Source organism: Hyperolius riggenbachi, chromosome 4, assembly GCF_040937935.1.
Source record: "Hyperolius riggenbachi isolate aHypRig1 chromosome 4, aHypRig1.pri, whole genome shotgun sequence".
Classification (NCBI taxonomy): Eukaryota; Metazoa; Chordata; class Amphibia; order Anura; family Hyperoliidae; genus Hyperolius; species Hyperolius riggenbachi.
Window position 1 is genome coordinate 190584707 of NC_090649.1, and position 24991 is coordinate 190609697.

Below are 24991 nucleotides of genomic sequence, written 5' to 3' on the forward strand. Positions count from 1 at the left end.
CAACGTTAAAAATAGCCTTTGAAGATTACCACGGCAATGTGCGGTAATCTTACTTCTAGCTGCTAGCCAAGCTATAAATGAGGCTCTCTAGCGCTCACTTCCTGTGGCTGAAATGTGAAGTGCACGGAAGTGTATTGGCAAAATACGCTTCCGTGCTTGTGCAATGTGAACATGAAACAGTACAAAATATCTGCAACGCAGTGTTCTCCCCAGACTCTCTTAGCTGGGTGCTCCACCCGGCTAGATTTGGTGACCACCCGGCTGTCATCGGCTCACTTCCTCACCTCCTCCTATGCTGTAAGCATAGTTGCCCCGCATTTTCATCTCTCCCCACCCGGCTACTTTTTCATGCCACCCGGCTGGCTACTACTTCATGCCACCCGGCTGGAAAAAAATTCTGGGGAGAACACTGCAACGCCATTGACTTTCATGACTTCCAGCCGCCTTGGATGTCGAGCGGTGATGCACTGATGCTTTCGAGTCAGATCAGACACTTCTGGCGCATCGCACAGCCGCAGGTATTAAAGGGACTCCGAGCAGTGCAGAAACTATGGAAAGATGCATATCATTTTAAAGCTCTCTTTCTCCTCTTTCCAATGATATATAAACCACCGCCCTACGCCTTTTAGTTTTCGCTATTTTCGCGATTGAAATTGCCACGGCCGCGATTTCATTCGCGAAAATAGAAAAAACGAAAAGGAGTAGGGTGATGATTTAGAAAGAGAAAGAGAGGTTTAAAATGATATCCATCTTTCCATAGTTACTTGTATTACACAGGACGACACTTTCCCCAGTGTCAGCAGCTGCATTCAGCAGAATGAAGCTGCTGACTTATGGAAAAAGTCGCCCTGTGTAATACAATGTAGCTATGGAAAGATGGATATCATTTTAAAGCTCTCTTTCTCCTCTTTCTGACGACACCTAAATCGTCGCCCTACTCCTTTTCGTTTTCTCTATTTTCGCGATTGAAATTGCGGCCGTGGCAATTTCAATCGCGAAAATAGCGAACACTAAAAGACGTAGGGTGGCGGTTTATATATCATTGGAAAGAGGAGAAAGAGAGCTTTAAAATGATATGCATCTTTCCATAGTTTCTGCACTGCTCGGAGTCCCTATAAATGTCCCACATGTTTTCATTGCTTTAGCATTACACTGTGTTAAAAAAGGGTAACACAAAGCAGTGAAAACGTCCCAGTGTGGAAGGGGCCTCACCCTGCTTATCTCATGTATAAATACATGGAATTGTAATTAGCTTTATGCAAAAAACATATAGGCTGTTGTCTAGAGCAGCTGCTTCCCAAGGGACATGGAAGAGGGAGTTGTTGTAAATGGAAGGGAAGATTGCAAATAAAGCGCTACAAACAAGGGTAGCTGCTGCCCAAGAGACATGCACAAGAAGCAGGGGCTGCTGTACAGGGATGGTACACTTACCGAGAGAGTTATACATCGAATGGGAAGGGGGCGGCTGAGGTTGCTGTATACCCAAGTAAGACTGCAAATGAAAGACTTGGCCACAAGAAAGATTTCTTAGGCTTCACTTCACTGTGTGTGGCATCATAACGCACTGCATGCAATGCATTACCGCAAACCATGCATGTTAAAAGTTACAGAGAAGCATTCTGTTCATTGACTGTATACTTCACTATACACAATTCAACACGCGGATAATGTGGTGTGTTGCTTTCCTGATCCATTGCATTCCTGCTATAGCAACGCCACGGTGAGCCTACCCTTAATGGAGTCTTGATCTGGCCTTTGCCACAGTAATGATAAGTCATAGCACTATTTACTGGGATAACCATTGTACACATTTACATTTTATGATTTTATAACACAGGCAGAACAAAACCATGTGGTCAAAGGGTTTATTCTGCATGAAGGTGTAACGAGCAGTTCTCTTTCTGTTATTTTTCTTCAGTTTCTTCAACAGCTTTAAAACATTTTCATTTTTATTTGTGATTTGTATCTGATAGAATCAGCTATTTCCTCTTGGAAAAGTTTTCATCCTAGCGCTTCACAGTATGACATCTCGATCAAGCACTTTCCTCTGTGTGTGATTGCTTTTCTAGTTCACTTTTTAGAAATACAATGGCTGCAGGCCTGAATAGAGCCCTACCTTAAGTTACCTTTACTGCAGAGCTCTCTCTGCATGCCTTCCTTTTCATGTAACGAGAGTGCACAGAGAAGTGTATTACTTTGCTGAGGTGATCAGGTGCCAGGCAACTAACTAAACTTGGATGCTGCGCTTCTAAAACAACAGCTGACTTCAGCAGAAATCGACTTTCCAGGTAAATTATACTTATTCCCTGTTTCCCTGTACCAAGGGAATCAAGAAATGGAAAGAAACAAAGGAAAAACCACGAGTAGCCAACATGTCTATACACCAAGATAAATAGGTGTAAAATACACTCACAAATTTCAGGTTGCGGGAAATGCAACCACTGATATGGCTTACGGACGTAAAACCCGCCTATACTCGGGTCTGCAAAGTTCCACAGAGGTCACTCCTGATGAATAGTTCCTACAGATAAGGTGTACTCAAAGCATACAACCTCCAAATAGAGGTGTGATAAGTATAAACGTAAAATGGTGGAGGCAGCAAAAAGGTATAAAACAAAACAATATAAAAAGGAGAGATATGGTAAGCTTTTCTCTCCTGTGGTGAAATAGCACATGGAGAGATTGAACTAGTTTCATATCTATGGGGACATCGACAGGCTGAGTTTTGACTGTTCAATCTCGCCCAATTTCAATAGAGGTTAGTATGCCGAGTCTGTGGACACCACTACAGATGGTTGCTGAACTGTAGGTGCTGGCTGGCCTACTGTCTGCAGAGGAAAGTATAATATGTATAGATATTGCTAAGTGCAATAATTATTTCAAAAAGAAACTAAGATAATACAACTAGACATCAGTGGAGCAATAATTGTTGGATGACATGTCAGTATACTTTCATCTTCATGTCCTAGACCCAGAATTGCCGAGTTCAGAAGAACTAGGGAGTCTTTGGGAGCTGCAGGAGAGCCTATTCATTTACATCCTAATACATGGCAGCAGATAATGTCATCTGAAATAACAGTGTTGTGCTAGAAGAATAACATTCTAGAGCAATTAATCTGACTCCCCACAAAGAGAACAATATCTCCAAATGTACACTTCTTTTTAGCATTGGTGAAATTATTTCTTTTTGCATAGATGTTTAATGGATTCACAACTGAATTGCTCTGTTTTGTAAGAATAAATTAGCTCTCTGGGGCTAAATAGTATTAGGAAGCAACCAGGGTGATATCACATTAGCAGAACAATGAAAAAGGTACATTTGAAACAGGAGATTGTTTCAGGAGATTTATGCGAGAGGCACTCGTCCTTGTATAATGAATTCACTGATGGAAACATAATTAACCTGTGTGTTAGAGTTCTGGAATATTTTGGAATTGATTTTTTTTTTAATTGTTTCATGATGGTACACTCCTAAAGAGACTCTGTCACAAAGGAATGCAGCTGCGTAATTGGGCCTTTGAAAGGACCCACTACATTATGCCTATGCGTTCTAGTTCTGGGGCATGGAGCGAAGTCTATCCATTAGAATATAGTAGGCAGAGCTCGAGATAGTACTAAGTGTGGACACTTTTATTAAATCATAGGTAAGTCACCAAGTCAAGAAGCACCTTCTGTTCATTTAGATTGATACATTGTGGGGAGCCCTGTAATATGGTTACCTGAGGAAAATGTATGCGTGCTCTAACACCAAGTTTTAACCCTAGCAAGTCTGGCTCTGCAAATCTGGCTCAATTGGCTATTCATGAGGCAATGCTCATGCAAATATGCATTTGCTTTCGCACGCCAAACTATGCAGGGTCAAAAAACGAATACCGCAAAGCCACGGGGAGGCTTCCCAATGCCCCCATACAACCGGGGGACCGCGGGGTCCTAGGCACTCTCACCGCCTGGGAACCACAGCAGCACCCCGGAGGGGGAGGTTGGGTGGCGCAGGCGACCCCCCCCCCCCCCAAGCGTGGCCAGCGCCAGGGGTAGCCGTCCGCTCCAACCTCCCAATATTAAAAACAGGCACTTACCTTAACGTCCATTGTGTTTAATATGGGACCCTGAATGTAAGTTGAACCTTTTGGGTGTTACCCAATTGTTTTTATAATGTCATTATTAAAGATGTCCCGAACGGTTTGCCTGCGAACGGTTCCAGGCGAACTTTAGGTGGTTCGCGTTTGCCGACAAAGGCAAACTTTTGCGGAAGTTTGATGTGCCCCATAATGCTCTATTGAGCAGAACTTTGACCCTCTACATCAGTCAGCAGGCATATTGTCACCAATCAGACTACACTCACTCTTGGAGCCCCACCCCCCCTTATAAAAGGCAAGGTTCTGCAGTCGTTTTACTCACTCGTCTGCCTCCAGTAATTAGTTAAGGGACAGCTGCTGACAGACTCTGCTAGGGAGAGTTTAGTTAGGATCTTGTAGGTTTGTTCCTAGCTGATTGTTATTCCTCATCCCTCCTCCCTCACCCCTCCTCCCTCACTCCCTCCTCCCGGTGGGAGGAGGGTCTCATCTTCCAGGGAATTGTAGTATTTCAAAAGCCAGCTTACATTCCGTGGCTGGGAATTGAACCCAGGCTGGGCTGGGAATTGAACCCAGGTCTCAGTGTGTGGTAGGTAAATCATTTAACCACTATACCACAAACAACACTACATGCTGAAACTTCTTGGAGCAGACTTACTTCCTCCCTCCAAAAGACACACATACATCCCCATAAAATCATTCAACAGCAACTGCATGCACAGTCTTTGTGGTACACAGTCTGTGTGGCACAATTGGTTAGTGCTTTTGGCTGTTAACTGCAAGGTTGGTGGTTCAAGCCCACCCAGGCATGGCCTTGCCTTTTGTGTTCCCTTTTGTGTTCAACAGTGAACCCCAGATAGCCAGGTAGATTCATCTCTCTCTCTCTCGTAGGGATGGTCACTGCTTTCCGTGGTGTATTTTCCGCAATTTTTGGCGGAAATTGGTCATTCCGTTCCATTTGGTCGGAACGGAATTGTTTTTTCAATCTGGCGGAATTCCAAAATTGCCTGTGAAATTCTGCCGGTATCCGTTGATGTTTTTAAGCTGAAAATTCACTTCAATGGCATCAAGTCCTAGAGAGAGAGAGAGATCATTTTTCTCTTAGGTATATCACAATGGTACATGCTAGGCTGGCTTCAACATGTAGTGTTGTTGGTGGTATTGTCAGAATTCTAGCGGTTTTATTTATGCAGGAAAAGCTGTCATATGTGTATGTATATATAAATATTAATAATCAATACAGTCCTTCAAAAGAAAGAAATAATTATTGTAAAACCCTATATAATAGAATGTAATACTTTGAAATATATTTCAAAGCCAGTGATTATTTGAGACACTAAAACATTCTCGTAGGATTGTTTTGGTTCTGGAAGAATTGTTGACGTGTTCTGGGTACAAGGCTGTCTCAGTTAGCTAAACACTGAAAGCTGATAACACATGATGTTTTGGGAACAAGTTGTAACGATCTGTGAAGATCAGTGTCACAGTGACACTTCTTAATGTTGATCTTCTTAATATTCTCAGTGTCTACCGTTGTAGACGAAACATGTAAGGCGGGGCATAGGATGCGGAAGTGAAAGCGGCTATTTGTTAGAGTGGGCGGACGAGCGGCGCTTGGGCCTGAGGAGGAAGTGGAGGTGCACGCCATTTGAATCTTCAGCCGAGGAACTACAGGTGCCAGCCGGGGCCCAACTATACGGGGGAGAGCCCGTACCCAAACTCTATGCCAAATACAAAGAAGAAAGTCTGTGAGTGCAATCATTTTTATATTTTAATAAATTTGGATGGTTTTACACTATGTGAGGCATTTGTTTTGAGGTTTATACGCTTGAAGAAACATCTGCTGTAAAAAGAACAGAGTGGTGACAAGTCGTTCTTGGTGTGGTGGGGGATGGCCCGAAGTGTCCCAAGGCTTTACTAGACCTGAGTGGAGGTCTTTGTGTCCGGTGAGTGTCAGCTCACGGGATGTTGGTGGAGGTAGTAGGAAGAATTAGGAAGACACTGAGAACATTAAGAAGATCAACCATTTAGAAGTGGATGTGGATCACATAAAGCCTATATGAACTTTTAGAGCATATATTGCCCCATGGTTTAAGTTGTGTAGCGCTGCCTTCTGTGGACATTGTAATATATATATATATATATATATATATATATATATATATATATATATATATATATATATATATATATATATATATATAGGGCCGCTCCAGCTGAGTGAGTGAACTGTAGTGCATTCCGGAGTGAGGTGTAGTGATTTTCCTTGATATATATATGGCTTTTGATATAGTACAATTCCGTGGATTAGGCAAGCTAATTTTTTTCTTGGATTGATCATAATGGTACATGCTAGGCTGGCTTCAGCATGTAGTGTTGTTGGTTGTATAGTGGTTAAATGAGTTACCTACTGCACACTGAGACCTGGGTTCAAGTCCCAGCCCAGCCTGGGTTCAATTCCCAGCCACGGTATGTAACCTGGCTTTTGATATAGTACAATTCTGTGGATTAAGCAAGCTAATTTTTCTCTTGGATTGATCATAATGGTACATGCTAGGCTGGCTTCAGCATGTAGTGTTGTTGGTGGTATAGTGGTTAAAGTGAACCTCCGGACTAAAAATCGACTCAGCAGCACTGAAAAGGCCTGGTGTTTCTTTAAAGAGGAAGTGACCTCAACATTTGATACTATAAAAAATATCCGATGTGTTGCTTAATACTGCTTTAATAAATAAAAGTGTATGTTTGCTGTACTATACCTGTCAGATGTCCTTATTTATGTTACTGCATTGCTAGTAGACTGCGCAGCCACATGTTGGTTGGCAAGTTTACACAGTGCCATCCAGCTGATTCCTACTTCCTCCAGCAGCTCCTTTCTCCAGCAGCTCCTTCCTCCAATCACTGTGCAGCATGCAAATTAGCTTCTGGTAGTGTACAGTTACAGTGATGTCATCTGGCTGCGACTGTGTATGCAGTGTCTGCCTGTGTTTTCCAGCCTGTCATTTTTCTGCTCTGTATTTTGTCTCTCCTCTGCTGACAGAACTATCCTTGGTCGTCAGTTCTATCCTCATTCCTTTGCTGTCAGGGCTATCCTCTCAGCTTGCTCTGCTGTCCTTGTGATTTACACACTGTAATATGTTTTTGACAGTGCTATCTTTCATTGTAAATCAAGTGTTTCTCTCCCCCTTCTTTCTTTACTGCTTACCTGACAGCTGCAGATCTTTATTCTAATTAGATTAGAATACAGTGCTGTTTTATGCTGGGCACACACGGATCGAATTATACGCCGGATCGAGCCGCTGGCGCATCCCCGCTCGTCCGCGCGGATCGATTCCCGCTCATCGGGATCGAGCAGGGAATCTATCCGGCAGGTCATCGGACCTGTCGGATATTATCAATCGAGCCATCAGCGGCTCGATTGAGAAGGAAAGAAACTGCCGTGTATGCCCAGCATTAGACAGTGTTTTTGAAAAACGTAATACAGAGGTCCCCAACCTTTTCCGGCCCAGGGACCACTTTCTGACCAAATTTTTATTCGGGGACCGCGGGGGAAGGGGGATGTTTTGGAGTGCGCGCGTTCTGGTGGACAGTGTCGTGAATGGGGGGGGGGGCATAGCTTCCCCAGTATGGCTAGTATAGTTACCCCAGTATAGCTAGTATAGTCCCAGTATGGGTAGGTAGTGCCCCAGTATAGCTAGTAAAGTGCCCAGTATGGCTAGTATAGTGCCCAGTATGGCTAGTACAGTGCCCAGTATGGCTAGTACAGTGCCCAGTATGGCTAGTACAGTGCCCAGTATAGCTTGTACAGTGCCCAGTTTAGCTAGTATAGTGCACAGTATGGCTAGTATATTACCCAGTATAGGTAGTATAGTGCCCAGTATGGCTAGTATAGCCCCAGTATGGCTAGTATAGCCCCAGTATAGCTAGTATAGGCCCAGTATAGCTAGTATAGCCCCAGTATAGCTAGTATAGGGCCCAGTATAGCACCCAGCAGTGTTCTCCCCAGGATCAAACAGGTGGGCGGGCCGCCCGGGTCAACTCTATTACCGCCCGCCTGGTTCCAGCTGTCATCACCCGTGCCCGGATGTCAGGACGTGCCGGGCTCTCTCATAAAAATAAGCCAGCAGCGCTGTCCTGAATCCACTCTGCTCTATGCACGAGATCTCGCACTTCCCGGCGAGCTCATTCACCGATTGGCTAAGCGGCAGTAGGCTGTCCTGAATCTGCTCCTCTATGCACGATATCTCGCGCTTCCCGGCGAGCTCCTGCACTGATTGGTGCAGGAGCAGTAGAGGCGGGGAGGCTAAGCCGATATCCCACTGGTGCGCATTACAGGCTGTCTGTCTAGGACACTGATTGAGCTGTAAATAAGTAGAGTTGGGCCGAACGGTTCGCCTGCGAACGGTTCCATGCGAACTTCAGTGGTTCGCGTTCGCGTCCCGCAGGCGGACTTTTGCGGAAGTTCGGTTCGCCCCATAATGCACCATGAGGGTCAACTTTGACCCTCTACATCACAGTCAGCAGGCCCAGTGTAGCCAATTAGGCTACACTAGCCCCTGGAGCCACTCCCCCCCCTAATACAAGGCAGGCAGCGGCGGCCATTACGCTCACTCGTGTGCCTGCGTTAGTGAGAGTAGGGCGAGCTGCTGTAGACTGTCTCTCATAGGGAAAGATTAGTTAGGCTTAGCTTGTTCCTGGCTGCATACCTGTTCTGTTCAGGACCTGCATACCTGTTCAGTGAACCTGTTCAGTGAACCTGCCACTGCATACCTGTTCTGTGAACCCACCACTGCATACCTGTTCTGTGAACCCACCACTGCATACCTGTTCTGTGAACCCACCACTGCATACCTGTTCTGTGAACCCACCACTGCATACCTGTACTGTGAACTCACCACTGCATACCTGTTCAGTGAACCCACCACTGCATACCTGTTCAGTGAACCCACCACTGCATACCTGTTCTGTGAACCCACCATTGCATACCTGTACTGTGAACTCACCACTGCATACCTGTTCAGTGAACCCACCACTGCATACCTGTTCAGTGAACCCACCACTGCATACCTGTTCAGTGAACCCACCACTGCATACCTGTTCAGTGAACCCACCACTGCATACCTGTTCTGTAAACCCACCACTGCATACCTGTTCAGTGAACCCACCACTGCATACCTGTTCAGTGAACCCACCACTGCATACCTGTTCTGTGAACCCACCACTGCATACCTGTACTGTGAACTCACCACTGCATACCTGTTCAGTGAACCCACCACTGCATACCTGTTCAGTGAACCCGCCACTGCATACCTGTTCAGTGAACCCGCCACTGCATACCTGTTCAGTGAACCCGCCACTGCATACCTGTTCTGTGAACCCACCACTGCATACCTGTTCTGTGAACCCACCACTGCATACCTGTACTGTGAACTCACCACTGCATACCTGTTCAGTGAACCCACCACTGCATACCTGTTCAGTGAACCCACCACTGCATACCTGTTCAGTGAACCCACCACTGCATACCTGTTCTGTGAACCCGCCACTGTATACCTGTTCTGTTCAGTGAACCCGCCACTGCATACCTGTTCTGTTAAGTGAACCCGCCACTGCATACCTGTTCTCGCCATGGTGCGCACCAGTCCAGCACGGCCGTCACTACACAAACAGCTGTTTGCGGTGCGTTACACGGTGAGTTTGGTGTGTCAGTGTGAAGCAGTACCTTAATTACACTACCTGATTGATGTATACACATGCAAGATGTTTTAAAGCACTTTAGGCCTGTCATTTAGCATTCAATGTGATTTCTGCCCTTAAAACGCTGCTTTGCGTCAAATCCAGATTTTTCCCGGGGACTTTTGGCATGTATCCCACTCCTCCACCTGGGGGTCCAGGTGTTAGACCCCTTGAAACATCTTTTCCATCACTTTTGTGGCCTGCATATTTTTTTTTTTTCAAAGTTCGCATCCCCATTGAAGTCTATGGCGGTTCGCGAACTTTTACGCGAACCGAACCTTACGCGGAAGTTCGAACCCGGTTCGCGAACCTAAAATCGGAGGTTCGGCCCCACTCTATAAATAAGCTCTGGGGCTGCTGACTGCACGTGATTGCGGCTGACTTTAAAAACTTTTAATATGCTGCACGATATTACCGGTGGGGGCGGGGGGTGTCAGTCGGTAGTATTGAAGACAGTGTGCAGGGGCTATATGTGACCAGGCCTGCACCCTCTTCAGAGGCCTCGGATTACTCAGTGGTTTGAGTATATCGGGGAGCAGCCGCATTCCCACACCTGACACATAAGTTACAATTATGCCCGTCCTCCACCCCAGTTCCCGCATGTCAGTGGATGCGGGATTTCCAACGGAGAGCCGTAGCTGACGTCATACGTCAGTTTCAAGAGATCTCGCTGCGCTGCCAGGTATAATGGGAAGTTAGCAACCCCAGGGCACATGTGGCAGGCACAGAGCGAGATCTCTCTCACTAACGATGTGCACCAGAAGGGACTGAGGAGAAGAGAAGGAGGGCGGGCCATGCAGACCAGCCCTTAGAGACCTGGTAGGCAGCAGCACCCAGTGTTGTACTAGCTAACACCCCACTCAGCACATTCATCTTTCCCCATACAGCATGACCCTCTCTCCACACCCAGCAGTACACAACACAGCATGTAGCACGGCTCTCCTTCCCCACTCAGCAGCATTCAGCGCCTCCCTCCATCCCCACCCAGCAGCGTCCAGCGCGTCCCTCCTTCCCACCCAGCAGCGTCCAGCGCATCCCTCCTCCTCCCCCACCCGGCAGCGTCCAGCGCGTCCCTCCTCCCCCCCCCCCCCCCACCCGGCAGCGTCCAGCGCATCCCTCCTCCCCCACCCAGCAGCTTCCAGCGCGTCCCTCCTTTCCCACCCAGCAGCTTCCAGCGCGTCCCTCCTTTCCCACATAGCAGCGTCCAGTGCGTTCCACCTTCCCCTGTCTCTATGCCCCGCATATGACACTCGCCCCAGGCCCCACGTACTCTAAGGCCCCCTCTGCCTGCACACAATCTGCAATACCCGCTGATCCCTCTCAGCCCCCCAGGAAATATCATGCATAATAAATAACATTAAGGCTAGTTACACACCAGGACGTTGCGTTTAGGGGACGTTATAGGGCACATAACATGCCCCTAACGCAACGCCTGGTGCTCTCTGGTGTGGACGTCGGAGTGAGCTGCGTTGTGCAGCTCACTCTGGCGTCCGTGATGCGTACTCTTGGACGCATGCGGCATCACGTGGTCCCGCACGGCCAATCGCCGCACAGAGCGGCTGCTCCAGGAAGTAAACACTGCACGTCACTGAGTGCAGTGAATATTAATTAGCCATGTGCCCGGCCGCTCTCCCCTCCTCCCCAAGATGACTGAGCATGTGCAAACAGTCTAACGCGGCTTAGCCGCATAGAACACACAGCATGGCTAGTACAGCCCCAGTATAGCTAGTAAAGCCCCAGTATAGCTAGTACAGTGCCCAGTATAGCCCCATTATAGTGCCCAGTATGGCTAGTATAGCCTCAGTATAGCTAGTACAGTGCCCAGTATAGCTAGTATAGCCCCAGTATAGTGCCCAGTATGGCTAGTATAGCCCCAGTATAGTGCCCAGTATAGCTAGTATAGCCACAGTATTGTGCCCAGTATGGCTAGTATAGCCCCAGTATAGCCAGTATAGTGCCCAATATAGTCCCAGTATAGTGCCCAGTATGGCTAGTATAGCCCCAGTATAGCTAGTACAGTGCCCAGTATAGCTAGTTGCAAATCGGAAGCCACTCGAAATCATGATTACAATCAGGCTTCATTGCCTCAGGTGTGTGCATGGGAGACAGCGGGTTACTTATCCAGAAGTCTGCAGCCTTCTATGTATCCCACGTCTTGCACATGTCCAATGGGACCCGTTCCACGACTCACTACCGTGCAATTTATCTTTCAAGAAGGAAGTGCGCAGTAGTGAGTCATGGAACTTGCCCCATTAGACGCGTGCAAGACATAGAAGCCGGCCGGACTTCTGGGTACTTAACCCTCTGTCTCCCATGCACACACCTGAGGCAATTAAGCCTCATTGTAAGCATGATTTCGAGTGGCGTCCGATTTGGAAGCCCATCTCTGGTCACTGATACGATGCAGGAATTCCTGAGAGCAGTTAGTGGCATGAGGCAGGGAGCCCCCAATATACAGTACAGACCAAAAGTTTGGACACACCTTCTCATTCAAAGAGTTTTCTTTATTTTCATGACTATGAACATTGTAGATTCACACTGAAGGCATCCAAACTATGAATTAACACATGTGGAAGTATAGTACATAACCAAAAAGTTTGAAACAACTGAAAATATGTCATATTCTAGGTTCTTCAAAGTAGCCACCTTTTGCATTGATTGCTGCTTTGCACACTCTTGGCATTTTCTTGATGAGCTTCAAGAGGTAGTCACCTGAAATGGTCTTCCAACAGTCTTGAAGGCGTTCCCAGAGATGCTTAGCACTTGTTGGCCCTTTTGCCTTCACACTGCGGTCCAGCTCATCCCAAACCATCTCGAATGGGTTCAGGTCTGGTGACTGTGGAGGCCAGGTCATCTGGCGCAGCACCCCATCACTCTCCTTCCCCGTCAAATAGCCTTTACACAGCCTGCAGGTGTGTTTGGGGTCATTGTCCTTTTGAAAAATAAATGATGGTCCAACTAAATGCAAGCCAGATGGAATAGCATGCCGCTGCAAGATGCTGTGGTAGCCATGCTGGTTCAGTATGCCTTCAATTTTGAATAAATCCCCAACAGTGTCACCAGCAAAGCACCAACACACCATCACACCTCCTCCTCCATGCTTCACGGTGGGAACCAGGCATGTAGAGACCATCCGTTCAACTTTTCTGCATCGCACAAAAACACGGTGGTTGGAACCAAAAAGCTTTTGGGCTGCACCCGTTGGCTGTACTGAGCTGAAAAAAATTGAAAAAAAAAAAGCTAGGTAAGTGCCCCCAGTATAGCTTAGGTGCCCCCAGTATAGCTTAGCTAGGTAGGTGCCCCCAGTATAGCTTAGCTAGGTAGGTTCCCCCAGTATAGCTTAGTTAGGTAGGTTCCCCCAGTATAGCTTAGTTAGGTAGGTGCCCCCAGTATAGCTTAGCTAGGTAGGTTCCCCCAGTATAGCTTAGTTAGGTAGGTTCCCCCTAGTATAGCTTAGTTAGGTAGGTTCCCCCAGTATAGCTTAGTTAGGTAGGTGCCCCCAGTATAGCTTAATTAGGTAGGTGCCCCTAGTACAGGTTTGCTAGGTGCTGCAGCAGGGGAAGAAATACCACTTACCACTCCAGAACTGCCAGGCGATGTCCTCCGCTGCACGCATCTGCTCTTTTGTGCCCTCCGATCTGGTCCACGGTGTCCTCCGGTCCTCCTCTCCGTGTCCTCGGCTTCCATCTGCAGCGCTTCCTCCGCTCCTGCTCTCCGGTGCTCTGCGTCCTCCAACCTGGTCTGCCACTTTTTCCTGGCTGTACTGAGCTGAAAAAAATTGAACAAAAAAAAAACAAGCTAGGTAAGTGACCCCAGTATAGCTTAGTTAGGTAGGTTCCCCAGTATAGCTTAGTTAGGTAGGTGCCCCGTGTATAGGTTAGATAGGTAGGTGCCCTGTGTATAGGTTAGATAGGTAGGTGCCCCCAGTATAGCTTAGCTAGGTAGGTGCCCCCAGTGTAGCTTAGTTAGGTAGGTGCCCCCAGTATAGGTTAGTTAGGTAGGTGCCCTCAGTATAGGTTAGTTAGGTAGGTGCCCCCAGTATAGGTTAGCTAGGTAGGTGCCCCCAGTATAGGTTAGCTAGGTAAGTGCCCCGTGTATAGGTTAGTTAGGTAGTTGCCCCCAGTATAGCTTAGTTAGGTAGGTTCCCCCAGTATAGCTTAGTTAGGTAGGTTCCCCCAGTATAGCTTAGTTAGGTAGGTGCCCCCAGTATAGGTTAGCTAGGTAGGTGCCCCATGTATAGGTTAGCTAGGTAGGTGCCCCCAGTATAGGTTAGTTAGGTAGGTGCCCCCAGTATAGGTTAGCTAGGTAGGTGCCCCCAGTATAGGTTAGCTAGGTAGGTGCCCCGTGTATAGGTTAGTTAGGTAGTTGCCCCCAGTATAGCTTAGTTAGGTAGGTTCCCCCAGTATAGCTTAGTTAGGTAGGTTCCCCCAGTATAGCTTAGTTAGGTAGATTCCCCCAGTATAGCTTAGTTAGGTAGATTCCCCCAGTATAGCTTAGTTAGGTAGGTGCCCCCAGTATAGCTTAGTTAGGTAGGTGCCCCCAGTATAGCTTAGTTAGGTAGGTGCCCCTAGTACAGGTTTGCTAGGTGCTGCAGCAGGGGAAGAAATACCACTTACCACTCCAGAACTGCCAGGCGATGTCCTCCGCTGCACGCATCTGCTCTTCTGTGCCCTCCGATCTGGTCCACGGTGTCCTCCGGTCCTCCTTTCCGTGTCCTCGGCTTCCATCTGCAGCGCTTCCTCCGCTCCTGCTCTCCGGTGCTCTGCGTCCTCCAACCTGGTCCGCTGCTTTTTCCTGGCTGTACTGAGCTGAAAAAAATTGAAAAAAAAAAAAAAAAACAAGCTAGGTAAGTGACCCCAGTATAGCTTAGGTGCCCCCAGTATAGCTTAGCTAGGTAGGTGCACCCAGTATAGCTTAGTTAGGTAGGTGCACCCAGTATAGCTTAGTTAGGTAGGTGCCCCCAGTGTAGCTTAGTTAGGTAGGTGCCCCCAGCGTAGCTTAGTTAGGTAGGTGCCCCAGTATAGGTTAGCTAGGTAGGTGCCCCAGTATAGGTTAGCTAGGTAGGTGCCCCAGTATAGGTTAGCTAGGTAGGTGCCCCGTGTATAGGTTAGCTAGGTAGGTGCCCCGTGTATAGGTTAGCTAGGTAGGTGCCCCGTGTATAGGTTAGCTAGGTAGGTGCCTCCCAGTATAGGTTAGTTAGGTAGGTGCCCTCAGTATAGGTTAGCTAGGTAGGTGCCCCCAGTATAGGTTAGCTAGGTAGGTGCCCCCAGTATAGGTTACATAGGTAGGTGCCTCCCAGTATAGCTTAGTTAGGTAGGTGCCCCCAGTGTAGCTTAGTTAGGTAGGTGCCCCAGTATAGGTTAGCTAGGTAGGTGCCCCGTGTATAGGTTAGCTAGGTAGGTGCCCCGTGTATAGGTTAGCTAGGTAGGTGCCCCGTGTATAGGTTAGCTAGGTAGGTGCCCCGTGTATAGGTTAGCTAGGTAGGTGCCTCCCAGTATAGGTTAGTTAGGTAGGTGCCCTCAGTATAGGTTAGCTAGGTAGGTGCCCCCAGTATAGGTTAGCTAGGTAGGTGCCCCGTGTATAGGTTAGATAGGTAGGTGCCTCCCAGTATAGGTTAGTTAGGTAGGTGCCCTCAGTATAGGTTAGCTAGGTAGGTGCCCCCAGTATAGGTTAGCTAGGTAGGTGCCCCCAGTATAGGTTACATAGGTAGGTGCCTCCCAGTATAGCTTAGTTAGGTAGGTGCCCCGTGTATAGGTTAGCTAGGTAGGTGCCCCGTGTATAGGTTAGCTAGGTAGGTGCCCCGTGTATAGGTTAGCTAGGTAGGTGCCCCGTGTATAGGTTAGCTAGGTAGGTGCCCCGTGTATAGGTTAGCTAGGTAGGTGCCCCGTGTATAGGTTAGCTAGGTAGGTGCCCCGTGTATAGGTTAGCTAGGTAGGTGCCTCCCAGTATAGGTTAGTTAGGTAGGTGCCCTCAGTATAGGTTAGCTAGGTAGGTGCCCTCAGTATAGGTTAGCTAGGTAGGTACCCCCAGTATAGGTTAGCTAGGTAGGTGCCCCGTGTATAGGATAGGTAGGTGCCTCCCAGTATAGGTTAGTTAGGTAGGTGCCCCCAGTATAGGTTAGCTAGGTAGGTGCCCCGTGTATAGGTTAGCTAGGTAGGTGCCCCGTGTATAGGTTAGCTAGGTAGGTGCCCCGTGTATAGGTTAGCTAGGTAGGTGCCCCGTGTATAGGTTAGCTAGGTAGGTGCCCCGTGTATAGGTTAGCTAGGTAGGTGCCTCCCAGTATAGGTTAGTTAGGTAGGTGCCCTCAGTATAGGTTAGCTAGGTAGGTGCCCACAGTATAGGTTAGCTAGGTAGGTGCCCCGTGTATAGGTTAGCTAGGTAGGTGCCCCGTGTATAGGTTAGTTAGGTAGGTGCCCTCAGTATAGGTTAGCTAGGTAGGTGCCCCGTGTATAGGTTAGCTAGGTAGGTGCCCCGTGTATAGGTTAGCTAGGTAGGTGCCTCCCAGTATAGGTTAGTTAGGTAGGTGCCCTCAGTATAGGTTAGCTAGGTAGGTGCCCCCAGTATAGGTTAGCTAGGTAGGTGCCCCGTGTATAGGTTAGCTAGGTAGGTGCCTCCCAGTATAGGTTAGTTAGGTAGGTGCCCTCAGTATAGGTTAGCTAGGTAGGTGCCCCGTGTATAGGATAGGTAGGTGCCTCCCAGTATAGGTTAGTTAGGTAGGTGCCCCCAGTATAGGTTAGCTAGGTAGGTGCCCCGTGTATAGGTTAGCTAGGTAGGTGCCCCGTGTATAGGTTAGCTAGGTAGGTGCCCCGTGTATAGGTTAGCTAGGTAGGTGCCTCCCAGTATAGGTTAGTTAGGTAGGTGCCCTCAGTATAGGTTAGCTAGGTAGGTGCCCCCAGTATAGGTTAGCTAGGTAGGTGCCCCCAGTATAGGTTACATAGGTAGGTGCCTCCCAGTATAGCTTAGTTAGGTAGGTGCCCCCAGTGTAGCTTAGTTAGGTAGGTGCCCCAGTATAGGTTAGCTAGGTAGGTGCCCCGTGTATAGGTTAGCTAGGTAGGTGCCCCGTGTATAGGTTAGCTAGGTAGGTGCCCCGTGTATAGGTTAGCTAGGTAGGTGCCCCGTGTATAGGTTAGCTAGGTAGGTGCCCCGTGTATAGGTTAGCTAGGTAGGTGCCTCCCAGTATAGGTTAGTTAGGTAGGTGCCCTCAGTATAGGTTAGCTAGGTAGGTGCCCCCAGTATAGGTTAGCTAGGTAGGTGCCCCGTGTATAGGTTAGATAGGTAGGTGCCTCCCAGTATAGGTTAGTTAGGTAGGTGCCCCCAGTATAGGTTAGCTAGGTAGGTGCCCTGTGTATAGGTTAGATAGGTAGGTGCCTCCCAGTATAGGTTAGTTAGGTAGTTGCCCCCAGTATAGCTTAGTTAGGTAGGTGCCCCTAGTAGAGGTTTGCTAGGTGCTGCAGCAGGGGAAGAAATACCACTTACCACTCCAGAACTGCCAGGCGATGTCCTCCGCTGCACGCATCTGCTCCTCCGATCTGGTCCACGGTGTCCTCCGGTCCTCCTCTTCGTGTCCTCCGGTCCTCCTCTTCGTGTCCTCCGGTCCTCCTCTTCGTGTCCTCGGCTTCTTCCGTCTGCAGCGCCTCCTCCGCTCCTTCTCTCTGGTGCTTTGCGTCCTCCAACGTGGTCCGCCGCTTCATCCGCTTCTTCTCTCCGGTCCCCGCTCTTCTTGAACACCGGCCGCTCTTCCTCTCTGTGTCCCCGGCGAACTACAAACTACCGGGCGCTTCCAAATGACGCTGACATCACGTGATGCTTCAGGAGGAAGCATCGCGAGATGTCACAAGGTGCCACAGAGCGATATCCGCCCAGCAGCAAAGCGCCGCTATGAATGCTGGGGCCCATGCCGCGGCACGAAAAGCTTGGGGGGGGCGTGGCTAGAAGCGCATATTTAGCATAACTTTTTATTAATAAACAATTTTAAGAAAATGTTTAAAAACCGTCCATATTCATTAGGGTTTAGTGTATTAAGGCAAAGTTAAATTTTAAGTTCAGGTCCGCTTTAACAGTTTCACAGCATCAGAGCTTTGTTTCTCTTATACAAGCCTCATTTTTAGCTGCACAGAAGAAAACTGCTTTTTACATTTTGAATTTGACATTTGAAGCCTAGCGTGTGCAGCTGGGAGGGGTAATCAGGACACAGGACAGTTGGAACTGTGTCTCCTGCTCCTTGTCACCTCCTTTCAACCAAAAAGATGGCTGCCCCCATGACAAAGATGGCAGCCCCCATGAATCACAAACATTTGCCTGTTCTTTTAAAACAGGGTGGGTAAGAGATCATATTACCTATCTATTCTAATTAACATAACTAATGTAACTTGATGACAGTATGTTTGTTTAGGCTGAAGTTCCCCTTTAAATGAGTTACCTACTGCACACTGAGACCTGGGTTCAATTCCCAGCCCAGCCTGGGTTTAATTCCCAGCCACGGTATGTAAGCTGGCTTTTGAAATACTACAATTCCCTGGAAGATGAGACCCTCCTCCCTTCGGGAGGAGGGAGAGAGGGAGAGAAGAGAGAGAGGAGCAGAGAGAGGAGTGAGGGAAGAGAGAGAGAGGATTCCTGATGTCATAAAGTAGTGTAGGCCTGCAATTGAACATTCAATGAGATTTCTGACCTTAAAACACTGCTTTGTATTAAATCCAGATTTTTTTCTGAGACTTTTGATGTGTGTTTTACTCAACCATGTCTTCCTCCTGGTATTAGACCCCATGAAACATTATTTGAAGATTAACCTACACTTAGTACTATATTTTTATTCATCCGTTATTCAGGACATCTCTGAGTGCAAGATTGGGATTCCAGAAATAGGGAGAATTGACTGTGGTCTATGCAGAGGAATTGCGCTTTCTGACATCCTATAACTTGTTTTGTCTGGGGTTGGTAAACGTTCCCTCTTTTAAGGGGTTGGTCACCTGCTGTTTGTTTTTTTTAGCACTGAGGTGTCATTTCAGACAACATCCTAGGAGATCTGCATAGAGGTGTTTTTGTTTATGTGGACATTTGAGGACATGTCTGGGCTCAGCACTGGAATCTTCTTTTTTTATTTATGGTTTGTGCCTTGAATATTGTAGTTGGAGTTGATGGATGAGGCCACCCTCACAGGGATGCCAAAGGCAAGATCTCCCAGCCAAGGTTTCCTGTACAGCTCATGTTTGTTTACAAATTGTGGTGGGATTCTAGATGGTATGCTGCAGTTTCCTGCAGCACACACCCAAATCCCTATAGCTGTGCATGGCACGGCTAAGCAACTCTGATGTGTACTCGCATCAATACAAGTTCTTGCAGGACGCACACTGGCTCTAAACGTTCCTGTTATCCATTTTCTCTGTTGCTGTGTGGAGTTGGGGGGGGGGGGGGTACCTATCGGCAGGGTCTCGAACCACATGCTTGATGAAGGTTCTTGACATTTTCAATAAGGTCCTTTCAACCACAAATATTGTTTACACCTTCAGGGCTAGATATACTGTTTTCCTGGGTTGGGGTCGGGTGTGTCTTTACATGAGACTTTCACCCCCAATCTCAGAGCCTAGAACCCGAATCATTACTTACCACAATGTTAGAGTGTTAGCTTAAAGGGAATATTAACTGAGAGGGATATGGATGTTTCCGTTTAACCTCCTGAGCGTTACACCACTCAGGAGGTTTTGCCAGTTTGTGCCCCCCAGTATAATGAGATCCCATGCCTGAAAAACCTTTAGCTAGCATTAGGCTAGCTAGTAGAAGTGCCCGACACCCCCTGATCTCCGCCGCTCCTCCCCGCCTGGATCCAGCGATCGGCGCAGCCTCTCCGCACAGCTCCGATCTTCACTATGGAGAGGATCGCAAATGACATCATGATGTTGCCGACGTCCTGATGTCATGTGCAAACCAGATCCTCCCCATAGAGAGACCGAAGCTGTGCAAGGAGGCTGCGCGATCGCTGGATCAAGGCTGTGTAATGTATTAACGGGAGGATCGGGGATGCCGGGCACTTCTACTAGCTTCTACTTTCAGGCATGGGAACTCATTTATTATGCATGAGGGACTCTTGGGGCCAGGAAGCGGTATGCCTGACACAGTGCCGTGCATATCGCTAAGGATGTTAAACAGTGGACAAAAAGTACAGATAATAAAAATTGCACCCTGCAGAAAGAAAACACAGAGACAACAGCAGCCCAAATGGTGCAGTATGTCACAGTACCATAAGTATGTAAAATATGTGGATGAATTATATTAACAAAGGTGGGTTGCAGAAGGGCAACCGACAACTAGAAGATGGTGGAGAACTCCTGACTCCACTCGGGTGACCAGACGGAGCTGGTGATGGTCGCACTCTTGATAAAAAGCAAACCTCAAATGACCTAAATTGGTCAAAGAGGGTTGATCCCCCTCCAAAAGGAGGGCGAAGGCACAGGATAAAGGGGAAAGAGGAGCCCAGAGAAGATAAAATTGTTAAAAACAAATAAAATGAAAAAAGTGAGGTGGCTTACCTCAATGAAGACAAATTCACGTATTAATAGAATTTTATTGCACTGGCAACACGTTTTGTGAGTGCATACCCACTTCCTCAGGCCAAATAGCAGTGCCTAATAGTGCTTGCAGCCACAAATGAGGCGCCTTATTTGTGGCTGCAAGCACTATTAGGCACTGCTATTTGGCCTGAGGAAGTGGGTATGCACCAATGAAACGCGTTGCCAGTGCAATAAAATTCTATTAATACGTGAATTTGTCTTCATTGAAGTAAGCAACCTCACTTTTTTCATTTTATTTGTTTTGAACGCATTTTATCTTCTCTGGGTGCCTCTTTCCCCTTTATCCTTTTAAACAATACCAGTTGCTTGTCAAGCCTGCTGATCTCTTTGGCTGCAGTAGTGGCTGAATCACACACCTGAAACAAGCAATGCCGCCAATATAGTCAGACTTCAGTCAGAGCTCCTGATCTGCATGCTTGTTCAGGGGCTGTGGCTAAAAGTATTAGAGACACAGGATCAGCAGGAGTGTCAGGCAACTGGTTTTATTTTAAAATGAAAAATCCATATCCTTCTCAGTTTAGGTTCCCTTTAAAGTACAGCTGTAGTGAGAAGAATATGAAGGTTGCCATATTGATTACCTTTTAAACAATACTGGTTGCCTGGCAGCCCTGACGATATATTTGACTACAGTAGTAACACCTGAAACAAAGTATACAGCTTATCTCGTCAGATCTGACTATAATGTTAGAAACACCTGATCTGCATATTCAGAGTCTATGGCTAAAAGTATTAGAGGGAAACAATTAGCAGGATAGCAAGGCAACTAGTATTGCTAAGGAGATAAATATGGCAGCCTCCATATCCTTTTTTGCTTCAGTTGTCCTTTAAGTACAGAATGTCTCTTTAGCTGGTATTGAAAAGTTTGTCATCCATCTGATTGAGCTTTTGAAATGTTCATGATTTGGTATTTCCTTGGTTATCCTGCTATATTCTGCTAACAGATTGCTATGACTGTATAAACGTGCTTCTATACTGATGTACTGTTCCATTATGACTGAATTAAGAAACCTGTAAGGAAAAGTATGTACAATTTTACTTCAAACTATATGTTCTGCTACTTTCATTTTGCAATAAAAACATTTTGAAAACTAAAAAGAAAGGAATCCTGGAGTATAAATAACAGATTTTAATGGTTAAATGTACCTTCGTCAGGATTAGGGATGATCAATGAGATGCAAATATTTGAGTTCATGCAGGATTATGTAAATCTTTATGCAAATATATGCAGCATGAAAATGGACCAATCAAGTCCCACCCAGATTTAAATTGATTGGTCCGTTTTCAAGCTGCATATATCAGCATAAAAAATTACATAATCCTGCATGAACTCAGAAATATTTGCATCTCATCGATCATCCCTAGTCAGGATCTGCATGTCCTGAATTAAGTAAACCTTTGTAATCACAAAACGAATTGTATTTATAGAACTCCTTAAAATATTGTGTGCACAAATAATCAGTTGTGTTGCATTATTGTACTATGTTCTGTTTATCTGTTGGTTTTTCCCTGAGTGGCGAGGATATTTTTGTTGTGCCTTCACATACAGTAATTTTCTGCTATAATCTTTTTATGTTCAGTAAGTTATTTTCCACCATTGTAATTGAAATATTAGGGGGCTGTAGAGTAAAAGTCAGCAACTGTATTGCTCCTTTTTTCACCTCAGTGAAACAATTCTTTGTTTTGCTTTTTTTTTTCTTTGCTAGGCATACATTTTGGCAGTATCGTCGTGAGAATCCAAACACCAAGGTAGGTGAACCCCCACCAGAGGGGATGCCTGGATTTAACAGTGGAGTGATGCTATTAAACCTAGAAGCCATGCGCCAATCCAAACTTTACAACCAGCTGCTGGAGCCCACTGCTGTACGTCAGCTTGCTGAAAAATACCACTTCAAGGGACACTTAGGAGACCAGGACTTCTTTTCTATGATTGGGATGGAGCACCCAGAACTCTTCTATGTTCTAGACTGTAGCTGGAATAGACAACTGTGTACCTGGTGGAAGGATCATGGGTATGCTGACATCTTTGATCAGTATTATAAGTGTGAAAGCCACATTAAGATACTTCATGGCAACTGCAATACTCCCATCTTGGAAGATTAGTTCTTCTACACATACTGCCCCAAACTGCACTTTGTAGAGCTGAAAGGGCAATTATGACTTCTAGCTGCCAATGTTTAACAAAACCGAGTGGACATCCACTCTTTTGTCAGTTAAAGAGAACCATTTGTTTCTGATTACAAATCTAAAACAATTTGCTATGTATATGACCATGCTGGGATATATGGCTCACTTTAGTCATGCCAATATGTCATTTATTTTGCTCACCTTAAAGAGAGTCTGAAGCGAGAATAGATCTCACTTCAGACCTCATAGCTAGCAGGGGCATGCGTGCCCCTGCTAAAACGCCGCTATAGCGCGGCTTAACGGGGGTCCCTGTCCCCCCAAACCCCCTCCGTGCAGCGGGGGAGCGCTTCCTGGTTGGGGCAGGGCTAACCGCCGCAGCCCTGCCCCATGCGCGTCTGTCAGACGCGTATCTCCGCCTCTCCCCCGCCCCTCTCAGTCTTCCTTCACTGAGAGGGGCGGGGAGAGGCGGCGATGCGCGTCTGATAGACGCGCTGGGAGGCAGGGCTGCAGCCGTTAGCCCTGCCTCCAGGAAGAAGATTCCCAGCGACCATTTTACGACCAACTTTTGCGGGGGGTGGGTTGGGGGTGAAGGGTCCCCCGTTAAGCCGCGGGATAGCGGCGTTTTAGCAGGGGCACACGTGCCCCTGCTATATATAAGACCTGAAGCGAGATTTAGTCTCGCTTCAGTGTCTCTTTAAAAGTATGGGAAATATAGTAATAGAACTGCGTTTTATTCCAAATCAGTTTAACTGAAATGGATTCTTTGGATAAATGCCATGCCTGATTAGCAAATCTGTATGTCTGGAAAAGTGTGGCAATAGTTCCACCACAAACAGACTGGATGTAAGAGGTAATGTCTACTGAGCAATCTGAAGGCCGAGTGTTATTAACATTGGTTGAGCTTTATCGATTGTACCACTCAGCAAAGAACCACAAAGTAGGAGCAAGGCAACAAATTGTGAGGCAGATACACTATAGCCATATAACTTTATTGATTAATTCCTTCTATGCTGCTCAGAGTAAAGCTGCCCTAGACCACTATGTGCTGTTCAAAGCTGCTGTAATTGTCATCTGTTCTGGACTGTGGGACGCAAGTCACAAAAACAAAGAACAAACATTCCAAACCCTATGAAAAAGAAGGCCTTGTACACACGCTAGATGGCTTCCTCTGATGAGAATCAAGCATGTGTACAGCAGTCCACGGGTCAGCCATGGCTTGGCCAAGTATTGTATTGTTTTCCTACTCACCCCACCCTACTGTATGCCACTCATGCATCACACTGTTGGCCCGTCGCCCCACCCTATAGCAGAAGAATGTGATGCTAGCCTGGTGACTAACAATGTGTCTGTACAGAATTGGGCCTTGAACTGTTGCCCCAAGGGATTAAGTCTTGATTTTGCCGGGCAACTCCATTTGAATATAGGCACTCATCTGAAGAAAGGGATTGATTTACACCAGATAATAACCTGAACAGTCTTGTTTCATAAAGTTTCCTCATTGTCTCCTTGTTTCAAAATGGTTCCGCAGAAAAAAAAACAAGCTATGAACACGTGTCAGTGCTATACAAGTACATTTCTATACAAGTATATTTGCAACTAGGTGAGCTGAGGATATTTCAATTGTATTTGTAAAACTGAGACTTCAGCACACGTTTTTGCAAGCATTGAATCTGTCTATAGCCTATGGACAGAGTAGAAGTCCCCCCTTTCCTGACACAAATGCCAAAGTCAGTGTGCTAATGTCAGCTGGTGGACAGGACTTCCGCCAGAAGCACAGGCAGCTGGGAGTGGGGACCAAAGTCACATTACCTTCACTGGTTTGCAGTCCACAAAAATGTTCTTTACTTTGTTTTTATCTACACTATAATTTGAGGATGGGAGTGATAACAGCCCTTGCAGTTTTATTAATTTTCCTGGAATTTCACTTTGATGCTTACATCCTAAATGGATTCTTTTTGTGTGTGTGTGTGTAAAATATTCTTTTCTTTTTCCCCAAGAACAATGCACCCAGCGCTGGCTCCCCTGAAACCTCCTTGACAAAGCTTGGCGCTGGCTCCCCTGAAACCTCCTCGACAAAGCTTGGCGCTGGCTCCCCTGAAACCTCCTCGACAAACCTGACAAGCGGTAGGCAATATTTCCATACCGTGATCCAGCGCAGGCGCAGTAGTGGCTCACCGGGCTAAGGCAGAAAAAGCTGAGCCCAATCAATCCGCTCTACTGCGCAGGTGCAAAGGACTCGCACCTGTGCAGTAGAGTGGATACGATCGGACTGGGCTATTTTCGCCTTAGCCTGAATGGACAGCCGCCGACACCAGAGACACCGCAGGACGGGGGGAAGCCTCCTTGGGACGCCTCCTGAGGTAAATATCCCCCAGAGGGGTTTTTTATGTTACATGTTCTCTTTAAGAACTTCTGTAAGGGTTGGTGCAGTCCCATTTTTTCCACTTCAGGGCTATTTGTCTCCTGGCATAAAATAGAAGTAGCCTAGCTAGAAAT

At 46.9% G+C, this 24991-nt stretch overlaps 1 protein-coding gene across 2 annotated transcripts in view; it reads left to right on the top strand.

Moving 5' to 3' along the window:
• Positions 1–22947, top strand: part of XXYLT1 (xyloside xylosyltransferase 1) — a 279339-nt gene extending 256392 nt beyond the window's left edge. The window contains exon 4 of one of the 2 annotated variants that reach the window (XM_068281152.1): positions 22075–22944. In XM_068281152.1, coding sequence (XP_068137253.1) covers positions 22075–22471 — 397 coding nt within the window. In that variant the 3' untranslated portion in view covers positions 22472–22944. Of the gene's footprint in view, positions 1–22074 lie in introns of both variants that reach the window. The other variant, XM_068281153.1, reaches the window with a different exon arrangement.
• The last annotated feature ends 2044 nt before the right edge of the window (positions 22948–24991 follow it).